Genomic DNA, 21,320 nt, shown 5'->3' with positions numbered 1-21,320 from the left:
ATAAACACCAAATGAATGAGTTCTCTTCAAATCTATAACAAAATATTTTCAGTGTTAGTTGTAGTGAAAAGATTCCACAAGAAAAAAGACCCATCAAGAGAAGTTAAGAATGCCTTCATTATATGGTGAGCGTCACTCATGTCAATTGTCCTGAAAGAAATACCAGAACCGACTGTGTTTTCCAAGTAATTTCATCTTCATGATACCATGGGTATTATGTTCTAAGGTTCAGCATATTTGTTTCCGCTTCTTGTATATGCATTATGTAGATGATCAGAAGTAATATTTAGTTGATGTTACACGTGCAACAATGGAACCATGGACAGTTAAAAAATTGATAGACATTTAATACATCATAGCAAAACTAATACATTCTCATTTAGGCGTGAGCCTAACCCATTCTTGTATATGGCATTGTGGTGTGGACATAAGTTCTCATGCACCAACACCGAGTATTGCATTAGGAGTAATAAGACATGTTACAATAATATTTGGTTGATGTTACACATGCAACAATGGAACCATGGACAGTTAAAAAATTGGTAGACATTTAATACATCATAGCAAAACTAATACATTCTCATTTAGGCATGAACCTAACCCATTCTTGTATATGGCATTGTGGTGTGGACATAAGTTCTCATGCACCAACACCGAGTATTGCATTAGGAGTAATAACACATGTTACAATACCGGAATTATTCTCTGTAAACGTCAGTCGCTCATCAGCTATGAAAGACTTTTATTGCCTGACATTTATCTCAAGTATGCCTTCGAAATATACCAATCAACTTTGCAATGCTGGAAATGTTGACCGGGAAACACTTGCAAAATTGTCTTTACCGTGTAATTTCTGACATGGAAACCTTCAATCTGCTAAATCTGCAAAAGGTAATCAGATACATTGCATGAGCAGTTTCCTAGGGAGGGTGGTTGAATTCAAGGAATGGCCCAGACTTTTACAATGATTCATTGATATGTACAAGCAATTCTTTTCAGAATGCTACCTGACCCAACGAATGATATACAAACTACCTTCTAAATTCCTCATGCTGGAGATCTGCTTTTCATCATTGGATTCTGTTGATCTTGTAACAATTCGCTTCAGTGATTTCAGTAAGTTCAGTGCTGTTCGTGGCGAGCGTGCATCCTTTGCAGCTGTTGACTCAGAGTGCCCTATACACGAACAGGGACATGGTAGACTTTCATGACTCAAGAAAAAATACAAGAGAAACAAAGCCAAACAATCATTTGAGAAACAAGGAGAGATGCAGAATAGGCTACATGGTAAGTCATGTTATTAACTAAATGTTTGCATACCAGGTGCATCCATATTTACTTCACGAAAAATAAATCCATGGATCTCCTGTTGCTCCTTTACAACTATAGTGGATTGCGGAGAAAGACGAGCGTTAACTGAACCTCCACACATGCCCTTCATCAAGAAAAAAGTAAAAGCAATTCATTCGAATTTCAATGCAGTCCCAAGGATCAAATCTCCTCAACATTAAAATAAGAAAAAGGGAATTGATTGCTACCCCTGGTGATCCTTTGCAGTCTTTTTTATGCAAAGAAGGTCTAAATGTACATTCAGAGAGCTCTTGGTTCTCTTTTTCCTTCCTTAAGGCATCTATTTTTGCCTGCTTCCTTTCTTTATCTGATAACACCAATCTGTACCAATGTCTACTATTCCTGAGAATCCAGAATATATGGCACCAATGAGTCAGATAAATATATAATGCGGATCGTCAAAAATCTACTGTTAAGAGAATCTTGATCATATAAATTGCCAAAGAAAAAAACAAATCAGAAATGGGGTCAAGAAAATGAAAAACAATGGCTTATTATATAAATTACAATGAAGTTGAACTGTTCAGTCACACACCCGGGTTTCCTTCGGCCAGATGCTAATCGGCAAGAATGGTGATCCACTTTAAATTTGAAGGGCTGGCTTTCTGCTTCAGATTGTTTTTTCCGAGGCTTCATTGACAAGCAACTTCCTCCCCGTCTCTTCTGCAGAGGTTTTATTATATGTTTTTTAGGTGTCTAATGGTGACAAGCCAGAAGATTGGGTCCAGCTCATGAATGTAAATCAGAATAAAAGAAATTAGAGAGAGACATTTTACTACCTGAACATACATCAATAGTTTCATAAATTTATCAGGAGGAAGATCTCTTTCATTTGTAGAACCAATTTTCCTCACTTCCTTCAGATCTTCTACAAACTCGCTTGGGAAATTCTTCCAATCAACATTTGCTAAATTGATTAGTCCATCCTGCAGATTCAGTTGGCCAACGTTGAGAGAGGGCACTGCATTATTTAGCACATGATACCGATCTACGTAAGTGTAAAGTGAGAACATGAAGCATGAAGGGTATGATCCATGCTTTTTAAGTCTTGACATTCAGCTCACAGACAATTTGATCCAAGAATTAGCTACGGAATACTGTTGCTAATACACATTGTGGATCTCAATAGGCATGGTAGATCACTGAAGTTCAAGAGTGTATCTCAGAACGTTCCCTTGAGCCCTTAGTGGAAGGAAAATCATGCAAGATGAAAAAAGGGGTGCAGCTGATGGACGAGACAGGTCAAGTGAATATTTCAAATTGCAGGATGGAGATTTCTTTTATTAACAGGATCAAACCTTATCTGTATCTAGAAGATCAAATATCTCTTGACTGCTTTTTATTCGTCTCCTTTCCAACATCTTGGATGACTTTGAGTTAACATACTGACCGTTAGCCAACTCTTTTGCCTTCTGGATGTTCCTTTCCATGAGTGTTTGCTTTTTGCTGTCCAATGAAAACTTGAGTTGGTAAAGGAAGTCACCAATGGGGATGGCATCCGTTTTTCTCTGAAAAAAATGACAAAAAATGTTCATGCATTACATCTGTAAGCAATATATAAAACCATTTAGTGCTGACGCCGTTACCTCTCCATAAGGTTTCCGTCCTGTTTGAGGGTGAAAAAGCTCTTGGCCTGTTGTAGGATCCACTAGTTTCATTTCATTCTGCCATTTCTGCTTCTTTTCAGCCAATTTTGCAGCATACTGTAAAAGTCTATTGAATACATTGCTTCTGTTGGACTCATCATCATGGCCATAAATACTACTCGACTTCCAGTGGGGATTAATAATTGGCTGGAATGTGGCTCTATCACAACAAAATATTTATTATTATATAATGCAATTTGAGAAGCATGATGATTCTCATAAATAAGCGGCATGCGTGCATTTACTCAAACTACATGCAGTAAGAAAATTGTCAAGTATAATTTGTAGCATTAAATAATGAGGGAAAACATTGCTATGTTGCAGAGCTGTTATGCAAATTTTTGGTTTACTAAGTAAGAATCCAGCCCATACTGTTGCAACATCCCAGTAACTCTCATATGGCTTGAGTTTTACTATACATCATTCGTGGAGGCTATTTGATTTCAATTGACATTTAAAATGGAAACTTCATTATGTTTTATAATTGACATTGTGGTCCCAAGGACTTGTTTGGTAATTTACTATCTTGCAGCATGCATTCTGGTTTATTACATTGGCATTCTTGTGAGTTCACATTGGAGCAAAATTATCTATTTCGAGTACATTGGCATGTACCCATTCAAACCATCTTCACAGCTATAAGAATATAAGAACGATTGCTTTTACTAATGTTTAGAAATAATTATGCAGCTTTGAACTGTGTTCTTCATTGTACACTCTTTCTTATCCAATGTATACCCATCACATAAGCTTTGTACCATAAAAGTATCTATGTTATCTAAACTTTCTGAAACAAGGAATTTAATATTTAAATTTGTGAGTGTCATGTCTTGTATTAACCTGAATGTAGGATGAGTGTATTAACCTGAATGTAGGATGATTTTTTATGTGCACCAATTTGGGCAAGAACCTCAGTTCTCTAATTAATTTCAAACATGCCTTTCTTAAATTTTACATGATTTAAATTTACTACACTAATCCCAAAACTACAACACTTGGGTCGTCAACCCTTCTTTTGTCATCACCCATTAAACGGGTTCCCAGTGATATCCCCACCAAAAGAGAATTATTCCAAGCTCTATTTAATTTCGCTATATAGGTGTAATGTAAAAAGTGGCAGTCCACATGTCTACCAACGGTCCTTTTGCTGTGTCTTATTGCTATGCTTAGTTACAAGCACATTTCTGATGTCCAGATGTGAATAAAAATACTGCTAACAAAATACCATGTTTGGTGAGGCCGTCAAGCCTAAAACCTTTGTGCATAATCCTGTGTAGAATTAATTTGCATGTGACAGTTTTGCCTATCCCATCCAGTCCCCTATCCTACAGGCTAATCCAAAATCCAAATTTTCCATTAAAGCTCCTCAATGTCAAAAAAAGCAAAACATCATTCACCTTTTCAAATACATGTACAAACTGAATGCAATATGTGGCCTACAATCTATGTCTAAATAATTATTCGAGCCTTCAAAGAATCACTTCTCTCGCATGGAATCCATAGCACTTCTATGTCTCCCTCAAACATCTTGCAATCACTGTAAGAATCCAGTATGGGAGGTTCTACCATAGTAATTACTGTGAAGGATTCTAAGGTGACAAGTTTGGCATACTTCATGTAGCTTCATTGCATGATCAACAAATGAAGGCTGAGAAGTCATAGATTATTGAGTTGATGATAAAGGTGTGTTCAACTAACAATAATCAGAAATCCTAATCCTTTTGTGCTGGCATAGCAGGAAGAGAGTATGACCACATGTGTTGACATACAATTCCAAGACAAAAGAGTACAAAACATTGTTAGACAATGAACACTAAATTATCAACACAAATTTGAACAAATTCTCTCCATATGAAGCACTCAGCTATTTATAGTCGGAGAACACCAATGATAATTGGCACATAAACTTTCTCATGGCTTAGTATTTCTCATGGCTTAGTATTTCTTTAAACCTCAACCCTAAACATGTTGACATAATGTAGAACAATCCACTCAATGTGTACACAGTTCCATGTAACCAACATGTGCATTAAATATCAATATCATGACTGAATAAACAAGTCTATAAAAGTATAAGCTACTAACCCTTCAGGGTGCCACTGCATATATTCAGCTTGACGACGGCGACGATTTTCAGCATCCCAAAACAATTGGTCAAAACGATTAGAATTACCTGCATCTTGTTCAAAATACTTCCTATTTATCCTTGGTCTGAATGTGCATTCCATCAGTTTCAACTCCAATGACTGCTATTACAAATGTCAGAAAGTCAGGACACTACAATGCAAAAGGTCAAAAACAGAATAGCTGGCTTACCTCATGCTGCAATTCACGGAGATGGCTCTTTGAGTTGTCAATCGAAAGTCTCTCCCAGAACTTATCAGGTCGTTTGAGTTGTTGTGCATATTTACTAGAAGTCAAAACAACTAGTCTGTCAACACTAATCCAACAAGCCACAATTCAAAGTTTATAGCATGGAAACACTATATAGTCAACAGTTTCCGTAAACCTCAACAGTCAACACTATATAGAAATGAAGGAACAAGGATAGCACTAAGAGAAGAGACACCGAATAAAAACAAGGACATGAGAATAGAAAAAAGTAAGTAAAAAGGAAATATTAACATCTTTTAAGACGCCAAATGGCCTATAAGACCAAATAAGAGATTACATCTTAAAATGTTGTCTTGTCTTGGAGAATAAGAAACCGCTAGGGTAAGATGCCACTAGTGAATCCCTCATCTATACATGTAAGATTCCCTAATCAGATATATTGTAATTTTTGTCTTTGAAAGATCTCTAACATAAGTCAATCCAGAATGGGGAGGTCTCTGAAGTGAGGGAAGCACCTGTGATTGTGGGAAAAGGTGGCCTTTGTCTGTGAATGACAAGGATGATGAAATTGCGGTCCACAAGGCCAAGGCCTACATGCATGACATTCATATTTCCTGATCTATTGTAACCCCTTTGCAATGCCCTGGTCGTGCACCCATTTCTGTAGCTGTTGATTGACTTATAGCATGAGTTGGAGTGATGGGGCTAAAAAAACCTTCGGTGCGTTTGTGTGGCTGTATAATTGCCCTTATGTCTCTCGACTTCCAGTAAGAACAGCCCCAAGCACTTTAGTTTTATCTATGTTTATCAACAAACCTGTCTGTATGAAATACTTTTATGGTCAGAGATTAGCATGCTATCATCAGCATATAGTAGGACTTGTATGGCCATACCTGTTAGGCATGCTCCCAGCCACCAAATCTCTCCATGTAATGTGATACCTCACGAACATAGAGACCAAAGAGAGTGGGTGATTGTGGGCATCCTTGTCTTACTCCAATTATGCTAGCTACAGCCTCCAACAACTCATTGGGAGATCGTACCTTTCCTGACACAGATTCATAGAGTGCATAGATTCTCATTACATATCTTTAGGGACACCAAGGTTGTCTAGCCACTGCATGAGCTGATAGCATGATACAGCATTCAAGGCTTTCCAGAAATCCAAAAGCAGTAATAAATCCTCTTATTTTGGGCTCTGCCTCATCAATAATGGCTCGGAGGGTCAATATTTGATTCAAAGTTGTGAACCCCTTCCAAATGCCTGCCTGTCCAGCAGCCATTTCTCTCTGCCCATACACACAAATCTGCCCTAGGATTGAGCCTCAGCCGTATAGTTTGGCTAAGTAATGGCTAATCATGATTATCCTATAATTGCACAGCATCATGGGGTCTCCACTCTTGAAAATTGGCGCAATAGTATGTTCTGTCCAGCTAGTAGGGAAACCTTATAGCTCTAATAAAGATTTGTGCAAGCAACTGGAGCTAGATGTCATGGTGTCGTGATATGGCGTGGCCAAAGGTAGAAAGGTGGGAAAAGGGAGGGTCTACTCACATCACAGAAATATATGTATATATAAAAGGTAAATATCATAGGAATTAAATAAAAATGAATAGCTTAGTGGTTAGGGCTATTCACTAGGCTGTAAAGGGTGCAGAGATTGAATCTTTGATAGCACGGCATGAATCAAGGGCTATTTATTCCTTCTTCTTTTTTGAAGAAAGAAAAGGGAATAAGCGCATTTAATGCCGAGATTAGGCACCTCTTTTTCTCTATAAAAAAGAGGTGAAGAGGGCTTAGTTCAGGTCGCCATTTTTGTGGTTTGGGCATACCACTAGGAATTGTTTCCTTTCTCTTTTTCATTTTTTAGAAGGTCACCTATTCTATTGTTGGAGGTGCACCATTAAGGTTTCTTTCTTTCTTCATCTTCTTCTTCTCCTCAACCTACTCACTCACTCACACACACACTACACTTCTGAATATTCAACTCTACTAGAGTTAGATTCTTTACAACTAGCAATGCAATGATGGGTCTCTATATACATATTGATATCTGTGTTCTTAAAGGTATATTTAAATACTTGGCACCTATTCTATTGTTGGAGGTGCACCATTAAGGTTTCTTTCTTTCTTCATCTTCTTCTTCTCCTCAACCTACTCACTCACTCACTCGCACACACACACACACACACACACACACACACACACTACACTTCTGAATACTCAACTCTACTAGAGTTAGATTCTTTACAACTAGCAATGCAATGATGGGTCTCTATATACATATTGATATCTGTGTTCTTAAAGGTATCTTTAAAATACTTGGCATCTATCCATACAGAGCCATTGCAATTCCATATAGTCATAAGTAAGGTCTCATAGGCCAAATACTATCATATGGTTCTCTCCTTTATGATAATCACCTTACCATCTCTATTATAGCCCATTTTCATGTTGGGGTAAAGGCCCTAAATGACCCCCTTGTGTACATGTGTATAGGCCTGATTATAAAGGCCAAAAGTCACTTATCACGTATTCTTTATTTTTGGGCCAAGTTCTCATTGAACTTGGCCAACCCTAAATGGGTCATATAACACATAAGGTTTTAGCTTTTGGATCTCACTTCAAAGGTGAGCTCCTCCAACTGCCTCTCTCTCTCTCTCTCTCCATCTTTCCAGCCATCACTCTACTTGGGTTAGTCCTGAGTGTTCCTCAGCCCTGTTGACATCATTCCTGACCCTTTCATTTCCTTCCATCTTGCATCGAGCACTCATGGCATGCTTTCTTTGCAATGTGCTACTTCAGCTGTAGTGAGATCCATAGAATGAACCATACGTATCATACGTGCATTCGCATTCGAGAATGATTCAATCAAACGTGTATGGTAAATCATCTCAAAGTTGGATTGGATTGACTAGGGTCTATATTATATATTGATTCACTCTTAATCCCAACAAGTGGACTCTAATCCATTGTGAACCACCAACATAAGCATGGTTGCAATATTTGCGTTGTATCACATGCATACTTTTGGGAGCGAATCAAGACATCTCTATCATCCTCACTTGAGAACTTTACAAAAAAATGAGTATGAACTATAGAGATTGAATCAAAATATGTCATTATAAATTATAATCAAACGTTCAAAAGCTCATAAAACGTATATTCGAGAATATGAAGAAAACATGACATAGGCAGTAGTAGCATAACAACTGACCACTAGGGTGTCCTAATTTCTAATAACAAAGAAAGAAAAAAAGAAACGATAAAAAACTCATAAAACGTATATAATCAAGAATATGAAGAAAACATGACATAGGCAGTAGTAGCATAACAACTTACCACTAGGGTGACCTAATTTCTAATAAGAAAGAAAGAAAGAAAGAAAGAAAAAGGAACATGACACTAACATAAAATTTTATCATGACGTAGGCAATAGCATAACAACTTACCACTCGGGTGAGCTAATTTCTAATAAGAAAGAAAGAAAGAAAAAGAAGAAAAAGGAACATGACACTAACATAAAATTTTGCCATGACACTAACAAGAGGATATGAGAAAGTTGGGAATTGAACCCAAGACACAAGTAATAGTAGCACAGCAACTTACCACTAGGTTGTGCTTAGTTCTAATAATTAAAAAAATAAAAGAAAAAAACTATTATAACACTAACATAAAATTTTGCTATAACATGGTACTAATGAGAGAGAAAGACATGAGAAAATTGGGAATCAAACCCAAGACATAGACAGCAATAGCATGACTCCTTACCACTAGGGTGAGCTGAATTGTAATGACAATAAATGAAAAAAAAGAAAAAAAAAAGGAGCAGGTATTTTTCCCATTTCAAACGTGTTCATTTCCAAACGTTTGAATGCTTGCACGAACACGAATAGTACGTTCTATGGTGAGATCGTTACTAAATTATTTTGTCACCCTTAAGTGCCCTTCTCTTAGATAGGAAAGCTTTCTTCTTTTCCAAATCTATGAAGTGGATGATCAAGGCTTTAGCTCTAAACTCATATCTTCCCACGTGCCATGCTAAAGCAAATGGAATATCTAATGCCCCCATCTTTATTCCATATTCTTGGCATATTATATTGGGTTTCCGTTTTCAGCCCAACCAATGCACCAGTTTCCCTTTTGACTACTTCTAATGTAGCGTTCGGCATTTCCATCTTATCCACCAATTTGCTTTTGCTTTTTCACTACCTCTATCAATGGAGTGTTTGCTTTAATTTCTCTTGGAGCATCCTCAGCTTGAGCTTTGGCATCTTTGGCCATGTCTATCCACTTATGCTTGTGTTTCCTTATTTACATAGGCTTTAAATGTGGAGATGCATTTGTGCACCCTTCGTGCCCTTTGGGAGAACTCAGTGTGTTCCCATCCCCTCCTTTTCTTCTACAGTAATTTCTTGGGGTCTTCCATTGATCTGGACCATCATTTGGGTGTTCAAATCCATATCTTCATTTGTTGTCCGTTCAGAATCCATGGTGTTCCATAGCCCAGGACAGCGGGTACAAGGATTAGGTCGGAGAAACTCAAGCGCAGATGGAAAAAATACAGAGATTAGGCAAATATTGCAGAAAATGTGGAGGAGAAGAACACAGGGATTAGGCAGCCATTACAGAGAACCCAGAGATTAGGCAGACATTACAGAGAACGCAGAGATTAGGAAGACATTACAGAGAATGCAGAGATTAGGCATACATTACAAAGAACGCTGAGATTAGGCAGACATTATAGAGAGCACAAAGAGAAAGAAAGAAAGATATATTAAAGTCTTTTAAGGGAGACTTATAGCTCAATGTGAAAATGCCCAGGAGCATTGTAAAAGCTATAAAAGACATTCGTATAATCTTAATCTTAATCTACTTTTAGAGAACTTGAGCTAGAAGTTAGGCCTCTTCTAATATCTATCCTCGTTCAGTTATAATCTGAATCTTAATCTACTTTTTACTATTGTAAGACCAAAAACTTCAGCTTCTATCGTTAGTGTTTGGGTCAATTGTAACTTGTTGGAGCTACCTTTAATGCCATTAATCATGCTCATGAATTACTTTGTCGCCTCTTTCCTTCATAGGATTAAGAACAATTAAGTAGATTTAGACGTACATATGTGCATTTGGGTATTAGGTTTAGAGCTTCATTTCTTTGTTTATCAGTATTCATTAGTAGGCGTAGAAGTGTATTGATACCCACTCCTACTTGTCCCTCCAACAATAAAGTACACGTTGTTCCGGCCCCATTGATCTTGGTTCTAGGTTAGTTATGTAAAACTAACTTTTCCACATATATGCTTCTTTTCAGAGGAATTAAATGCATTTGTGCTTTCTTATTCAAATTATACCAGAAAATATTCCTCAGAAAGAAGTCATAAGCACCTGATTTCAGGTTTTGCTGTGAATCCTTTCAGCAGATGAGATTGCGCTTCTAAATGCTTCTGCTCTGCAATCTTTCTTTTTTCTTCATCTTTCCTCAATGCTTCATGATAGAGAAGCTCACCATAGTTTTTAAATTTTTTTGCTGCCCTTCCTCTCAATAACATTAACCTTCTTGTTTTCTGAAAAGTAACAGAGACTAGATCTGTTAACTTTTTTTAATGACAATCATTATTCTCTATGGGACTAATATATCTCACATACTGCTCAGAGTAGTGTACTTCTTTTCTCTCAATTCAATGCAAGCTTCATTACTCATTTCATGTTTCTACTATCATTTTGTTACAGTAGAATCATAGTCCCAATTGTCAATCCAATATCTCTTTATTTAGGGCTTGCATGATATATAAATTTGAGTTGATTTCTCTAACTCATTAAGCCATTACTTGGCCAAAAATATATAGCTCAATCGTAAAGTCAGAATTGAGCATATGGGCAATAAATATGGCTTCCATTCGGCCAGACAAGCAGGTTTCCAAAAGGGCTTCACCACTTTGGATCACCTATCGAGCCTTCTAACCCTTATTGAAGAAGGAAGAGCTCATGGAAAGAGAATCTATCATTGCTTTATGAATTTTCAGAAAACCTTCGAAATTGCGACCCATCCTCAGCTCATGCAGTGTGTAGAGGCCATTGGGGTCCTGGTTGATATGCAATAGGGAATCTATGAACAGTATGAATCAGAAATAGGAAAAGTGTTTGCTCCTAATGGGTTGTCGAAGGTCATGACCAGCAACACGACCTTTGATCACTATCAACCACTCTTCAGTCTTTATATAGATAAGGTATCCAATTACATGAAAATATGGTGTGGTTCAAGAACATGCTTGGTAGAGATAGTCATATCAATATTGCTAATTGTCAATGACATTGTTTTGATCTCCAACTCTCAAAAGTGACTACAGAGACATCTAGATGATTATTTTGGATAGACAAGGACTTGTTAGTAAACCTTGATAAAACCATAGTGGCAGTGTTTGGCACCACTCAAACATGGGTAACAAGACATGGTTCACAGGGCCATGGTTCTCAATGCACGAGGGTAATTGCCTATGATTGATGTTCTTGTGGATATGCAGCCACTGGCACCCCCTGAAAGACAATGTGAACATGTGCAAATCAAAGAACCACGAATTAAATAGTAGTTACTTGATAAAACCAACTCTTCTCTATGGGGTGGAATCCTTCAGACGCGAACCTTCATGCGGCACCTAACAGGACAGTTGGAGAGACTTGTAATATTGAGAATTGCCCACATGTTGAGAAGAAAATCATCCGCGTCCCATGCCAAAATTTGGGCACAATAGACAAATCCCCAACAGTGACCAAGGCACTATCCTCATTAGTGATTTGTATCCCAATGGATTTGGGATGGGTAAAAGCAAAAATACTCAAGATTGACACTCATGTCATTAAAACAGCTGACAAAAAATGGAGAATCATGGCCAGATGCCAAAATGCAAGAATGGTCGAGTCACATCTCACAAATATAAATGCACTACCCTTGCTCCAATATAGCTAGAATTGTCCACGTGGGATATTACCAAAGTTGGAAACCATGAACTGATCCAACCTAATATCATTAAAACAGAAAATATTAGGTTTAGGCCTTATAGTGGGCCATCTTCCTACATGTGAATTTCCAGGAAGCCATCCATATTGTACCTTGCACTCGGCTCATGCGGCAGCTAGAAGCCCTAGGTGTCCCCAAAGATAGACTATGGGGAATCTATGCATCGGATGAATCCATGTTAGGAAAGTTTGATGTACCAATGGGTTGTGAGAGGCAGTGGCTAGAACAACTGGAGTAAAACAAGGATGTGCACTATCACCCGCTCTCTTTTATCTCCATACAGATGAAGTATCCAATTGCATAGAGATTTGGCAGTCCGAGCGCATGCCTAGTGGGCACAGACATACAAACATTACAATATATTGATGATATTTGACTGATCTCTGACTCTCCAAAGAGACAAAAAAGACATCTAAAGGCCTTTAAATCATTTTATACAAACAAAGGCTTGTCGGTAAACCTAGATAACTACCACTCCAGCACAGTAACAAGATCAGAACCAGAAGTATTATTGGGAGAAGAAAAGGGGATCCTACATATACCTAGGAGTAACATTCACAATGCCTAGGTTCTTCTTACAGGAGGTTGCCGGTGCTCTACTTTCTCGTGGATATGCAGTCCTTGGCCCTCTTGAAAGGAAATGTGCTATTTGATACACACGTCACACTGACTGTTCTCTATGCAGTAGAAACCTGGTGACAAAGTCTTCACAAGGCAGACAGCTGAAAAGATTTGGAGAGACCTTTAGTCTCAATGAATGTTCCCATGATAAGCAGCAATCCATAGGTGACCCATGATTTAAATAGTAGAGATGGGAGCCACCCAAGTATTCACAGAGGCATTATTCTGATCAGTGACCGATATCCAACAGCTTTGGGCGCTGCCTAAACAAAGGTACTCAAGGTTGGCATTCATGTCATCAAAACCACTTTCTGAACATGGAGAAAATCATTGCTGGTATGCTGAAATACAACCGTGGTTCAAGTCACATAGCAAAAGCATAAATGCACAACCCCCCTTCCAATATAGCTTGGATTATCCCCATCTAAACATGACCAAAGCATAAAAGAATAGAGTGATCCAAACTGATATCATCAAATTACGAAAGAACATGGATCAACTCCACATCTCTTGGTAAGAAGATGGCCCACTATAAGGCAGTTTGGCTTTGGCTCACTATCCAAGGTAATGGAATATGAGGACCAACGGTGCTTGGGTTATTCTTCTAGAACTCATGAAGTTGTTGAAGGACGTCAACACACCACATAATCTCAGCAACAAGGAACAATCACAAATTTCTTTAGCCCCATCTCTCCTGCTCATGTTACAAGACTATTAAGGGCTACACAAGTGGGCTCCCAAGGGGTTACAATATACATTGGGCAATAGCAATTTGTCATGCATGTAGGCCTGGCCCTCATGGACCATCACTCCTGTCATTGACAGATAAAGGCTAATATGTCTACCATCATAGGTGATTACCTCACTTCGAAGATCTCTCCATTCTAGATCGACCTATGTTAGAGATTTCAATACAAAAATTTCAATCGATTTGACTTGAGAATTTTACATGTATAGAGGGAGGGATTCTTTTAGTTATTTTATTTTTATATACTAATTTTTGTAGTTACATTTATTTTGGTTTGTTCTCAAAGAAGAGACAACATTTTAAGATGTACTCTCTTGTTTGGTCTTATAGGCCATTTTTCCCTCTTAAGAGACATTAATATACTTTCTTGCTTTCTTGCTTTTTTAAGAGAGCACTAGCTCTAGGCCATTTTGATTTCTTTCCACAAACACAACTATACTATTATCCTTAACTAGAAAACTTTGGAGAAACTTATAGTCGCGGTTATTACCCACATGATCAAGGACAAAAGCATCAATGTCCCATGATGTAATTTGGCCAGAGATGGGAACGGCCACAATAGTGATGAAGGCAATGTTCTGATTGATGAGAACTGTTTAACAGATATGGGAGCCCCCAAAGCATAGATACTCCGGATGGTACTTATGTCATCTAAAATGTTGGCAGAACATGGAAATAATCATTGTTTGTATGCTGAAATGCAAGAATGGTTCCAATCAAATGGCATAAGTATAGATGCACTACTCCCGTTCCAATACAGTTTGGATTGTCCACGCCTGAACACGACCAAAGTCAAAAAGAATAATGAGTGATCCAAATAGTATCATAAAATCAGATAGTGAAAAGAGCATTGGTCAGCCTCACAGCATATATTGGTAGGAAGATGGCACACTATAAGCCTCTCTTCATACACACATTGCAGGATGGATTTGTCATCAGGCTTTCTTATATGGATACACATCTATCTCATGCTCTCTTAGTGTGACAGACCAGTTCAGAGCCGCTTCACATCAGTTAGAGATTGATATAGGAAAATGCATGCAAATTTATGGCAGAACGGAAGTGATCTTCAAAAATCTTTTTTAGGCATGAATTGGTATTTTCCTTGGGGAGAAATTTGAAAATTTGCAGTAATCATTATTCAATAGCTTATTCACCTCTGTCTGTTCAGTCACAAGCTATATGGCATGTGTAAAGAACATATTGGTTAATGATCATGGCACAAAACCATTAATTATCTTTTCGTTGGGAGAAAGTTAAAATTTTGCGACGCTTATCTACCTCCATCTGTTAAGTCACATGCCACATAGCATGTGGAAAAAGCATATTATTTAATAACCTGCGACAAAATTATTGATTATGTTTTCCTTGGGAGAACTTTGAAATTCATGCACCAACCATTAAGTGCAAGCTTATATTCGGATTAAGGAGGCGTATACAAATAAAATGATGCTGAATTGCACTTTTTCTTGAATTTAATTGGAAACAGGTCAAGTTGTAAACAGTTTCAATATATCTGAAGATCATTTCAAGACTATATAAGAATGAATATTCAGGATTATTTGTTTACATACTTTTGTATATGCTGGTTTATCTCTTTCCAACCTCTCACGATATTGTGCCAGAGATGCTTGTTGTTCTTCCTCCATTCGTTGTTTCTGATGTAGAAATTCAACATAAAGTCTAGTATACACTGCCTTCTGTATAAGTGAACCATCCCTCTGAGAGGTCAAAAATAAAAATGGAAAATAAACTGTAATCTGACTCGTTTAGCCTGATATTTACCGATTTTGGTGAGAGTTGGGGTGATCGCTGCGGCTCCACTTTCTTTTCAGTAACTTTTTGAAACTTCGCCAAACTAGCAAAAGAGGGTAGCACATGGTGACCAGTTGGTTTCCTTGTTTTCACCTTGGGAATTTCTTGACTACCTAGAGATTTGAGTGAACATAGCCGGTGAGTACATAATTCTGGTTTTGTCTTTTCATATAATGGACGGGTATGGTTATGTCTTTCTGATGTGTGAGTAGCATTAGTCATCTCTATATCCTGAGTAACTTCCTTCCTATTGCCAGTACAACAAATGTTGTCAGACTAAATTTTCAATTTAAATACACAAGAACGAAATTGGGGGATGGGGGTGGAGAGAGAGAGAGAGAGAGAGAGAGAGAGAGAGAGAGAGAGAGATTGTTTACCCGAGGCTTTGAAGCGTGGAAGCAAGATGTTGAGTCAAAGGGGGAACATAATTATCAGATATGGAATGGTCTTTGCAAAACTTGGTTGCCAACTCTTCTAAACAATCTCCATCTCTCACAGAAAGTAGTTCTATTTGCCCATCATTTATTGCCACTGTGATAGCCAACAGAACTCTCCGATCATCTGCATAGTGGAATGTGTCAGAAGAAATGTAATTGCACAGTCGAAAATAAACACTTTTAAAATAAATTCTTTCAGAAAACCAATCAAAATGACCTATTGGCGAAGTTTCCTACCCTCTTTAGGAAAAGCACTCATTCATACCTGCAAATGGGCTTGCATAGTAGTAGAAGACTAGGTGAAAAATAACACTTTACAAAGTTTCTATTTGATACAGCAGCCTGATATTTAATTATTCAATTTGGTAAAATGCTGGCCATTTTAAGGACGCTTGACTATTGCAGTGAAAAAAGCAATCTCGGGAATTAAGATGTTGTTACCACAACAACACAACAATCTGCAAAGTTATAAACTCCGGTGTAATTTCTATTGATATACTCTAACCTAACTTAAGAGCTGTATCGTGAACCTATTGATCAACTGAAACTTGAAACCACTAACCACTCTTTTTATTGATGAATTTTAACTCCAAAGAAATACGTTTTATAAGCCTGACCTGTCTACATATCATATTTCCCCACCAGAAAATCACAGTTTATTTCTCTTCAGGGACATTCCAGATATTCATTTTCTATATTAAAAACACAAGTTAGAATTTTGTTCAAGTTCACCTGCAATGTTGACAATGTCGTGAGAAGGAGAATGAGAGTGAGAGTGAGGATGATGAGGATCCATGACATGTTGTCCTGGATTGTGGTCCGTGATTGGAGCAGAGTCCTGGAATTTGCATAGATGAACCAATTAGGAGATCGACAGAGAATTCTACTCATTACTATCAGCAATATAGCAGTCAAGTTACCGCTGACCCGGAAAATTTATACGCAGTACATATATATAGTCCAATACATCCAAGATGGAATGAGAGGGCAATTGGGGAGAAGCGTAATACCTGTATTTGTATCTCCATCTGATTGTCATCTGATTGTGAAAGAACATGACCATGAACATCGAGAGCAGGATCCCTGTTACAACCAGTAATCCTATCGCCATTGCCATTACTACTACTATACGAGGCAACATCATCTTCGTCTTCATCACCGATGGGGTGCATGGGGAGATGAAGGGTGGACGAAGAAGAGGGAGGAGGCATTTTATTTTATTTTTTGAAATTGTTTATTGGGCGATGGATTCTTCTGGGGCGTTAGACGAAGAAGAAGAAGACAGCGACCTTGGTCGGTGAAATTGGATTTGTGATGGCGGAGACCATTGGTGTAGTTGCTTCTGGGTCTGCGTCTGCATCTGCGTCTGCGTCTGTGGCAAGGGGGTGGGCGGAGAAGCTCCACATCGAAGAAGACAGGAATTTTGCACGTACATACAGACACGAACGCGGAGACGGAAGACGCAGAGGCAGAGGCAGAGGCAGGGGCAAGGGCAGGGGCAGGGGCAGGGGCAGGGTAGTTGGTGTATGTATTGCAGATGAACAGAGAAAAAGAGGTTTCAAATGAAAGGCCTCTCCTTCCTCTTCCTCTTCTCCTCCACATGAAAGGCAAAAAGAGTAGTTTTTGTTCATTACTACTCTTTAACATTAATAATTATTCATGGAACATCTCAACCTTCCGATCCCGCCACCACCCGATTCCGAATCCGATTCCGAATCCGTCGCCTTTTCTCTTACATATGGGCTTTGGGTTTAGGGTTTAGGGTTTATAGAGTTTACGGATGCCGCCCCTTCTCCGCTCCCGGAAACAAAGCCCCTTGTTGCATCTAATATATGTTTCATCGGCTACTGTCAACCCTCCACCCCTTTCGACTTTCTTTGTCATTGCTCGCATAGTGGAGCGTTTCGATTGGGGTACCTACCTGCATGTCCCCCTTTCATCAATACTCCCATAATGCCCCACATATTGGTAATGTATCCCTGTGTAAAGTTGGTCATTGTTTGTTCCACCTCGTATGGAAAGCATATGTCGACACTTTCCACTTTTCATGCATGATGCAAACCCTATCTAAGGCTTAACATTACTACGAGTTGTTGTGTAACGTAAGGGCAACCTAACATTTTATTTTTTTTCAAAAAAGATTTCCTTCGTTAGTATTAAGAAAAGTGTCAGAGGGCTACAAAAATGTAAAATCAAAGAGTATTATATACAAAAAAAATGGTCAGGGCAAGGACCAAGGGTGATGATATTTCCATAAAGGCCCTTTAGAGGAGACTGTGAACAGAGGTAATTTCCTCCATAATTGCATAATTTTTTCCTTTTCTTCAGAACAACCTCCGACGAGCCTGGCATATTGTCATATTGCCCCCGCACAACCACCAATAAAGCTCCCCCATCATTTCGGCAATATATCTGAGAGAAGAGGAATTATGAACTCATATTGTCTTTTACAATGATACTTCCATAATATCCATAATGTAACCGTATATATTGTTTTCCATACATGGGTTGCATGCATTTGCTTGCGAGGTGCTAAAAAGGGGAGACAGTAATTAGATGTTTGTCGATGACTGTGATAGCCTCTGGAGCATCATCTGCTTCATACAACAGGAGACTGGAATGGAGAACCCCCCATACCGTTGACCCCGAAGAGAAGAGGCAGCCTATGTTAATTGTCAGGAATAAAGAGATAACTTTATTCCATACCTGTTGGGCTATTGAGCATGACCAGAGAGCATGCTTGGTAGTTTCATGCATGTCATCACAATAACGACATTGTCTAAGACTAGTTGCCACATCTCCTCTAAATGACTGACCTACTGATAGTGTTGCATGTAGTAAAAGCCATCCAAAGAGAATATGTTTGGTTGGTCCCTTGAAAGACCAAATCCATGTCCAATATGCCTTCAAATGAGTGCTTGAAACACCCCACTTATTCCAGTGCTTTTGAGTTGCAGGAGTTCGAATATTCTCAGACATGAGTAAGGTTCTACCCAATTTCACATTGTACTGAAAGACTGGAACTTTCTGCAATGCATCCATCATGGGATTGGTCCAACCTAAAATTTGCAACGCATGGTTGTAAAAGTGGCACATTACGATTGAATATATTCCAGGGTATTTTTTAAACTCTTACCTTTTGTAACTCCATATTGGTAAAATATTCACTAAAATGTGAGAAGTGAAGGAAACAAGAATAGTAATATAGCATTAATTGTCTTTCAATGTTGCCCATAAAAAGAGTTTAGCAAAGAGATCACCATGGTTATCATGAATTTTTAGCCATCTAAAATGGCTTGTGTTAGAGTCAAACTAGTCCATCCTAAGTATTCTTTCCACTTAACTCTGGAGTTTTAAATTACCAGATGCCCATTTCTCCTTCGCAAGCTCAATACTTTTTTTATCTATAAGTATGCAAACATCAACTCCACCTTTTGAATGGCCCATCTAAGCATGTAGCTCTTTCCACCTATCATACATTATAGTAGTCTTATGTTTCTTTTTCTCACAATTAGAATATAATATTATTCTAACTTTGATTCCTCAAATGATTTATTAGTGAGATTCCCATGAGCACCATTCAAGCCCTTTAGTGGATAAGACACTTTCCAAAATTTACAAACTCTTTTCTTGCTTTGATATTCAAGAAAAACATGTGTTATACGAAGCAAACAAGCTTCCTAATTATTCTACAAAGTGCATGCATTTTGCATCTATGTATCCTTAAACAATAGATACTTCTAGAACATGTTTGTATCCTCCGATTGTATAGATGGTGCCTTGCATTATTTATTCGGGCCTATTCGTCAATGACATTGCCCATGTGATAAATGCATAGACTATTTGAACTTGTACCTTCTACCACATTATGTATATGAATATCACCTATATATTAATCATCTAACCCCTCCACAACTGATTTGTTGCCATCAAATTGGTCCTTTAGTATTTTCAAATTTCACATCTAATTACATACACAACGTAACATTCAAAATCTTCATTGTCTTCCCATATAAATCCAATTTTTAGTTTAGATGTTCAATTCAAACTATTGAATGCCTCTTTAAATACTAACCTCAAATGTTCCAAAGGACAATATATTATTGGAGTATTTAACAATGGGCCTGGTTTCGACTCGAACCGAACCGAACCGTTAAGTTGTGGCTTAAGGTTTATCGGTTCAAAGTTATATAAATAGTTTGTTCTAGTTTCAAAGGATACTATTCGGTTTGGTTTTTGGGTTTCACGGTTTAGCGGCTTATTGGTTTAGCAGGAGCCCGGGGAGCTCAACTGACCTGAAGCAGGAGCCCGACTCACACGAGGCAAGAGCCCGAGGAGCCTTACAATGTTTTAGGTCATTGTTGCTTAGTCGGGATGACATTCAAATGTTTCGATATAGAACTTCACCACGTTTAATGGAAAGATTCCTTAACAACTGCATGGAGAAGAATCTCACTAGGTTTGAAGAAGACAAAGAAGACTCGACACACATCAGTGTTTGTGCAAAGGTAGCGTAGACGAAGATGAAACTCCTCAAAGTTCTCAAAATTCTCACTGCATGTAGTTGAAATCAGAGATTGCAAATCTAATCTAGTGACTATCCTTGTACAAATCTTGATTTGGGTAGCTCCTCTAGTTATGGTCTCCAGGTTGATTTGGCCTTCATTTTGATTTCTTTTGTTTTGTGTACTCACACAAATCACAATACAACAAACTATTTTCCTTCTATTTGTGTTTTGTATTATAATCTAATTATATCGTTCAATTTCTTCCATGGGTTAGAGAAATTATTTTTCTGATATTTTTTCTTTAAATTTCTATCGAGTATAGGATTTAGTGAGAAGAGAGTTATGAAAGGGAAAGTTTCGAGTAAGATACGTTGAAATCATCACTGTTCTATTTGGCATAAGTAGCTTTCCATTGGTCTTCGGTAGAAAATGTCATGTTAGCAACTCCCTCATTGTTTAATTAATGGTAAATTACAGTAGCCATGCCTTAGTTGCATGCATTTGTATATCCTTCTGGATTACCACCTACCTTTGAAATTGATCAACACACATAATTAACAATAGTACTCTACCAATTTCAAATGTTATGATCCACTCATTGTGTGTTAAGATGAGCTGTTGGAATTCCCATTCTTGGTACCTGGTGTTCATTGTGAATTATGAAAAGAAGCATCTTAAGAGATAGGAAAACAAATGTTCAATCCGACAACTAAAGCAAAAAGTTCAATTGCATCAATCAGAGTTTGCAAATGTTTAGTTATATACTAGGGCACAAAGGTACGATCGACAACATATGGTTAAGTGTTTGATGATGACAATTTTACACCTTGCAAGTATAAAGCAAT

At 38.0% G+C, this 21,320-nt stretch overlaps 1 protein-coding gene across 3 annotated transcripts; it reads right to left on the bottom strand.

Annotated features, from left to right (window-relative positions):
* Positions 1 to 326: 326 nt before the first annotated feature.
* LOC147858363 (uncharacterized) lies at positions 327 to 17,314 on the bottom strand. 3 transcript variants are annotated; one of them, XM_087327375.1, is made up of 16 exons: positions 16,978 to 17,314; positions 16,700 to 16,805; positions 15,908 to 16,091; positions 15,501 to 15,777; positions 15,290 to 15,415; positions 10,717 to 10,895; positions 5,313 to 5,406; positions 5,082 to 5,245; positions 2,937 to 3,156; positions 2,649 to 2,858; positions 2,130 to 2,276; positions 1,886 to 2,013; positions 1,539 to 1,692; positions 1,321 to 1,435; positions 1,036 to 1,176; positions 327 to 882 (listed from the first exon to the last, which is right to left on the bottom strand). In XM_087327375.1, the coding sequence occupies exons 1-16, from the start codon at positions 17,176 to 17,178 to the stop codon at positions 869 to 871; spliced, it is 2,460 nt and encodes an 819-aa protein (XP_087183501.1). In that variant the 5' UTR covers positions 17,179 to 17,314; the 3' UTR covers positions 327 to 868. The 3 variants fall into 3 exon arrangements, with proteins under 3 accessions (XP_087183501.1, XP_087183502.1, XP_087183503.1); XM_087327376.1 differs by having other exon boundaries at positions 5,082 to 5,242; positions 16,978 to 17,312; XM_087327377.1 differs by lacking the exons at positions 16,700 to 16,805; positions 16,978 to 17,314 and adding an exon at positions 16,205 to 16,276.
* Between the last annotated feature and the right edge of the window lie 4,006 nt (positions 17,315 to 21,320).

The sequence above is a fragment of the Azolla caroliniana genome, unplaced genomic scaffold (assembly GCF_043228905.1).
Source record: "Azolla caroliniana isolate FFs.n. ecotype wild unplaced genomic scaffold, voAzoCaro1.0.p SCAF_11, whole genome shotgun sequence".
NCBI classification, from domain to species: Eukaryota; Viridiplantae; Streptophyta; class Polypodiopsida; order Salviniales; family Salviniaceae; genus Azolla; species Azolla caroliniana.
This window is presented reverse-complemented; position numbering and strand designations above follow the sequence as displayed.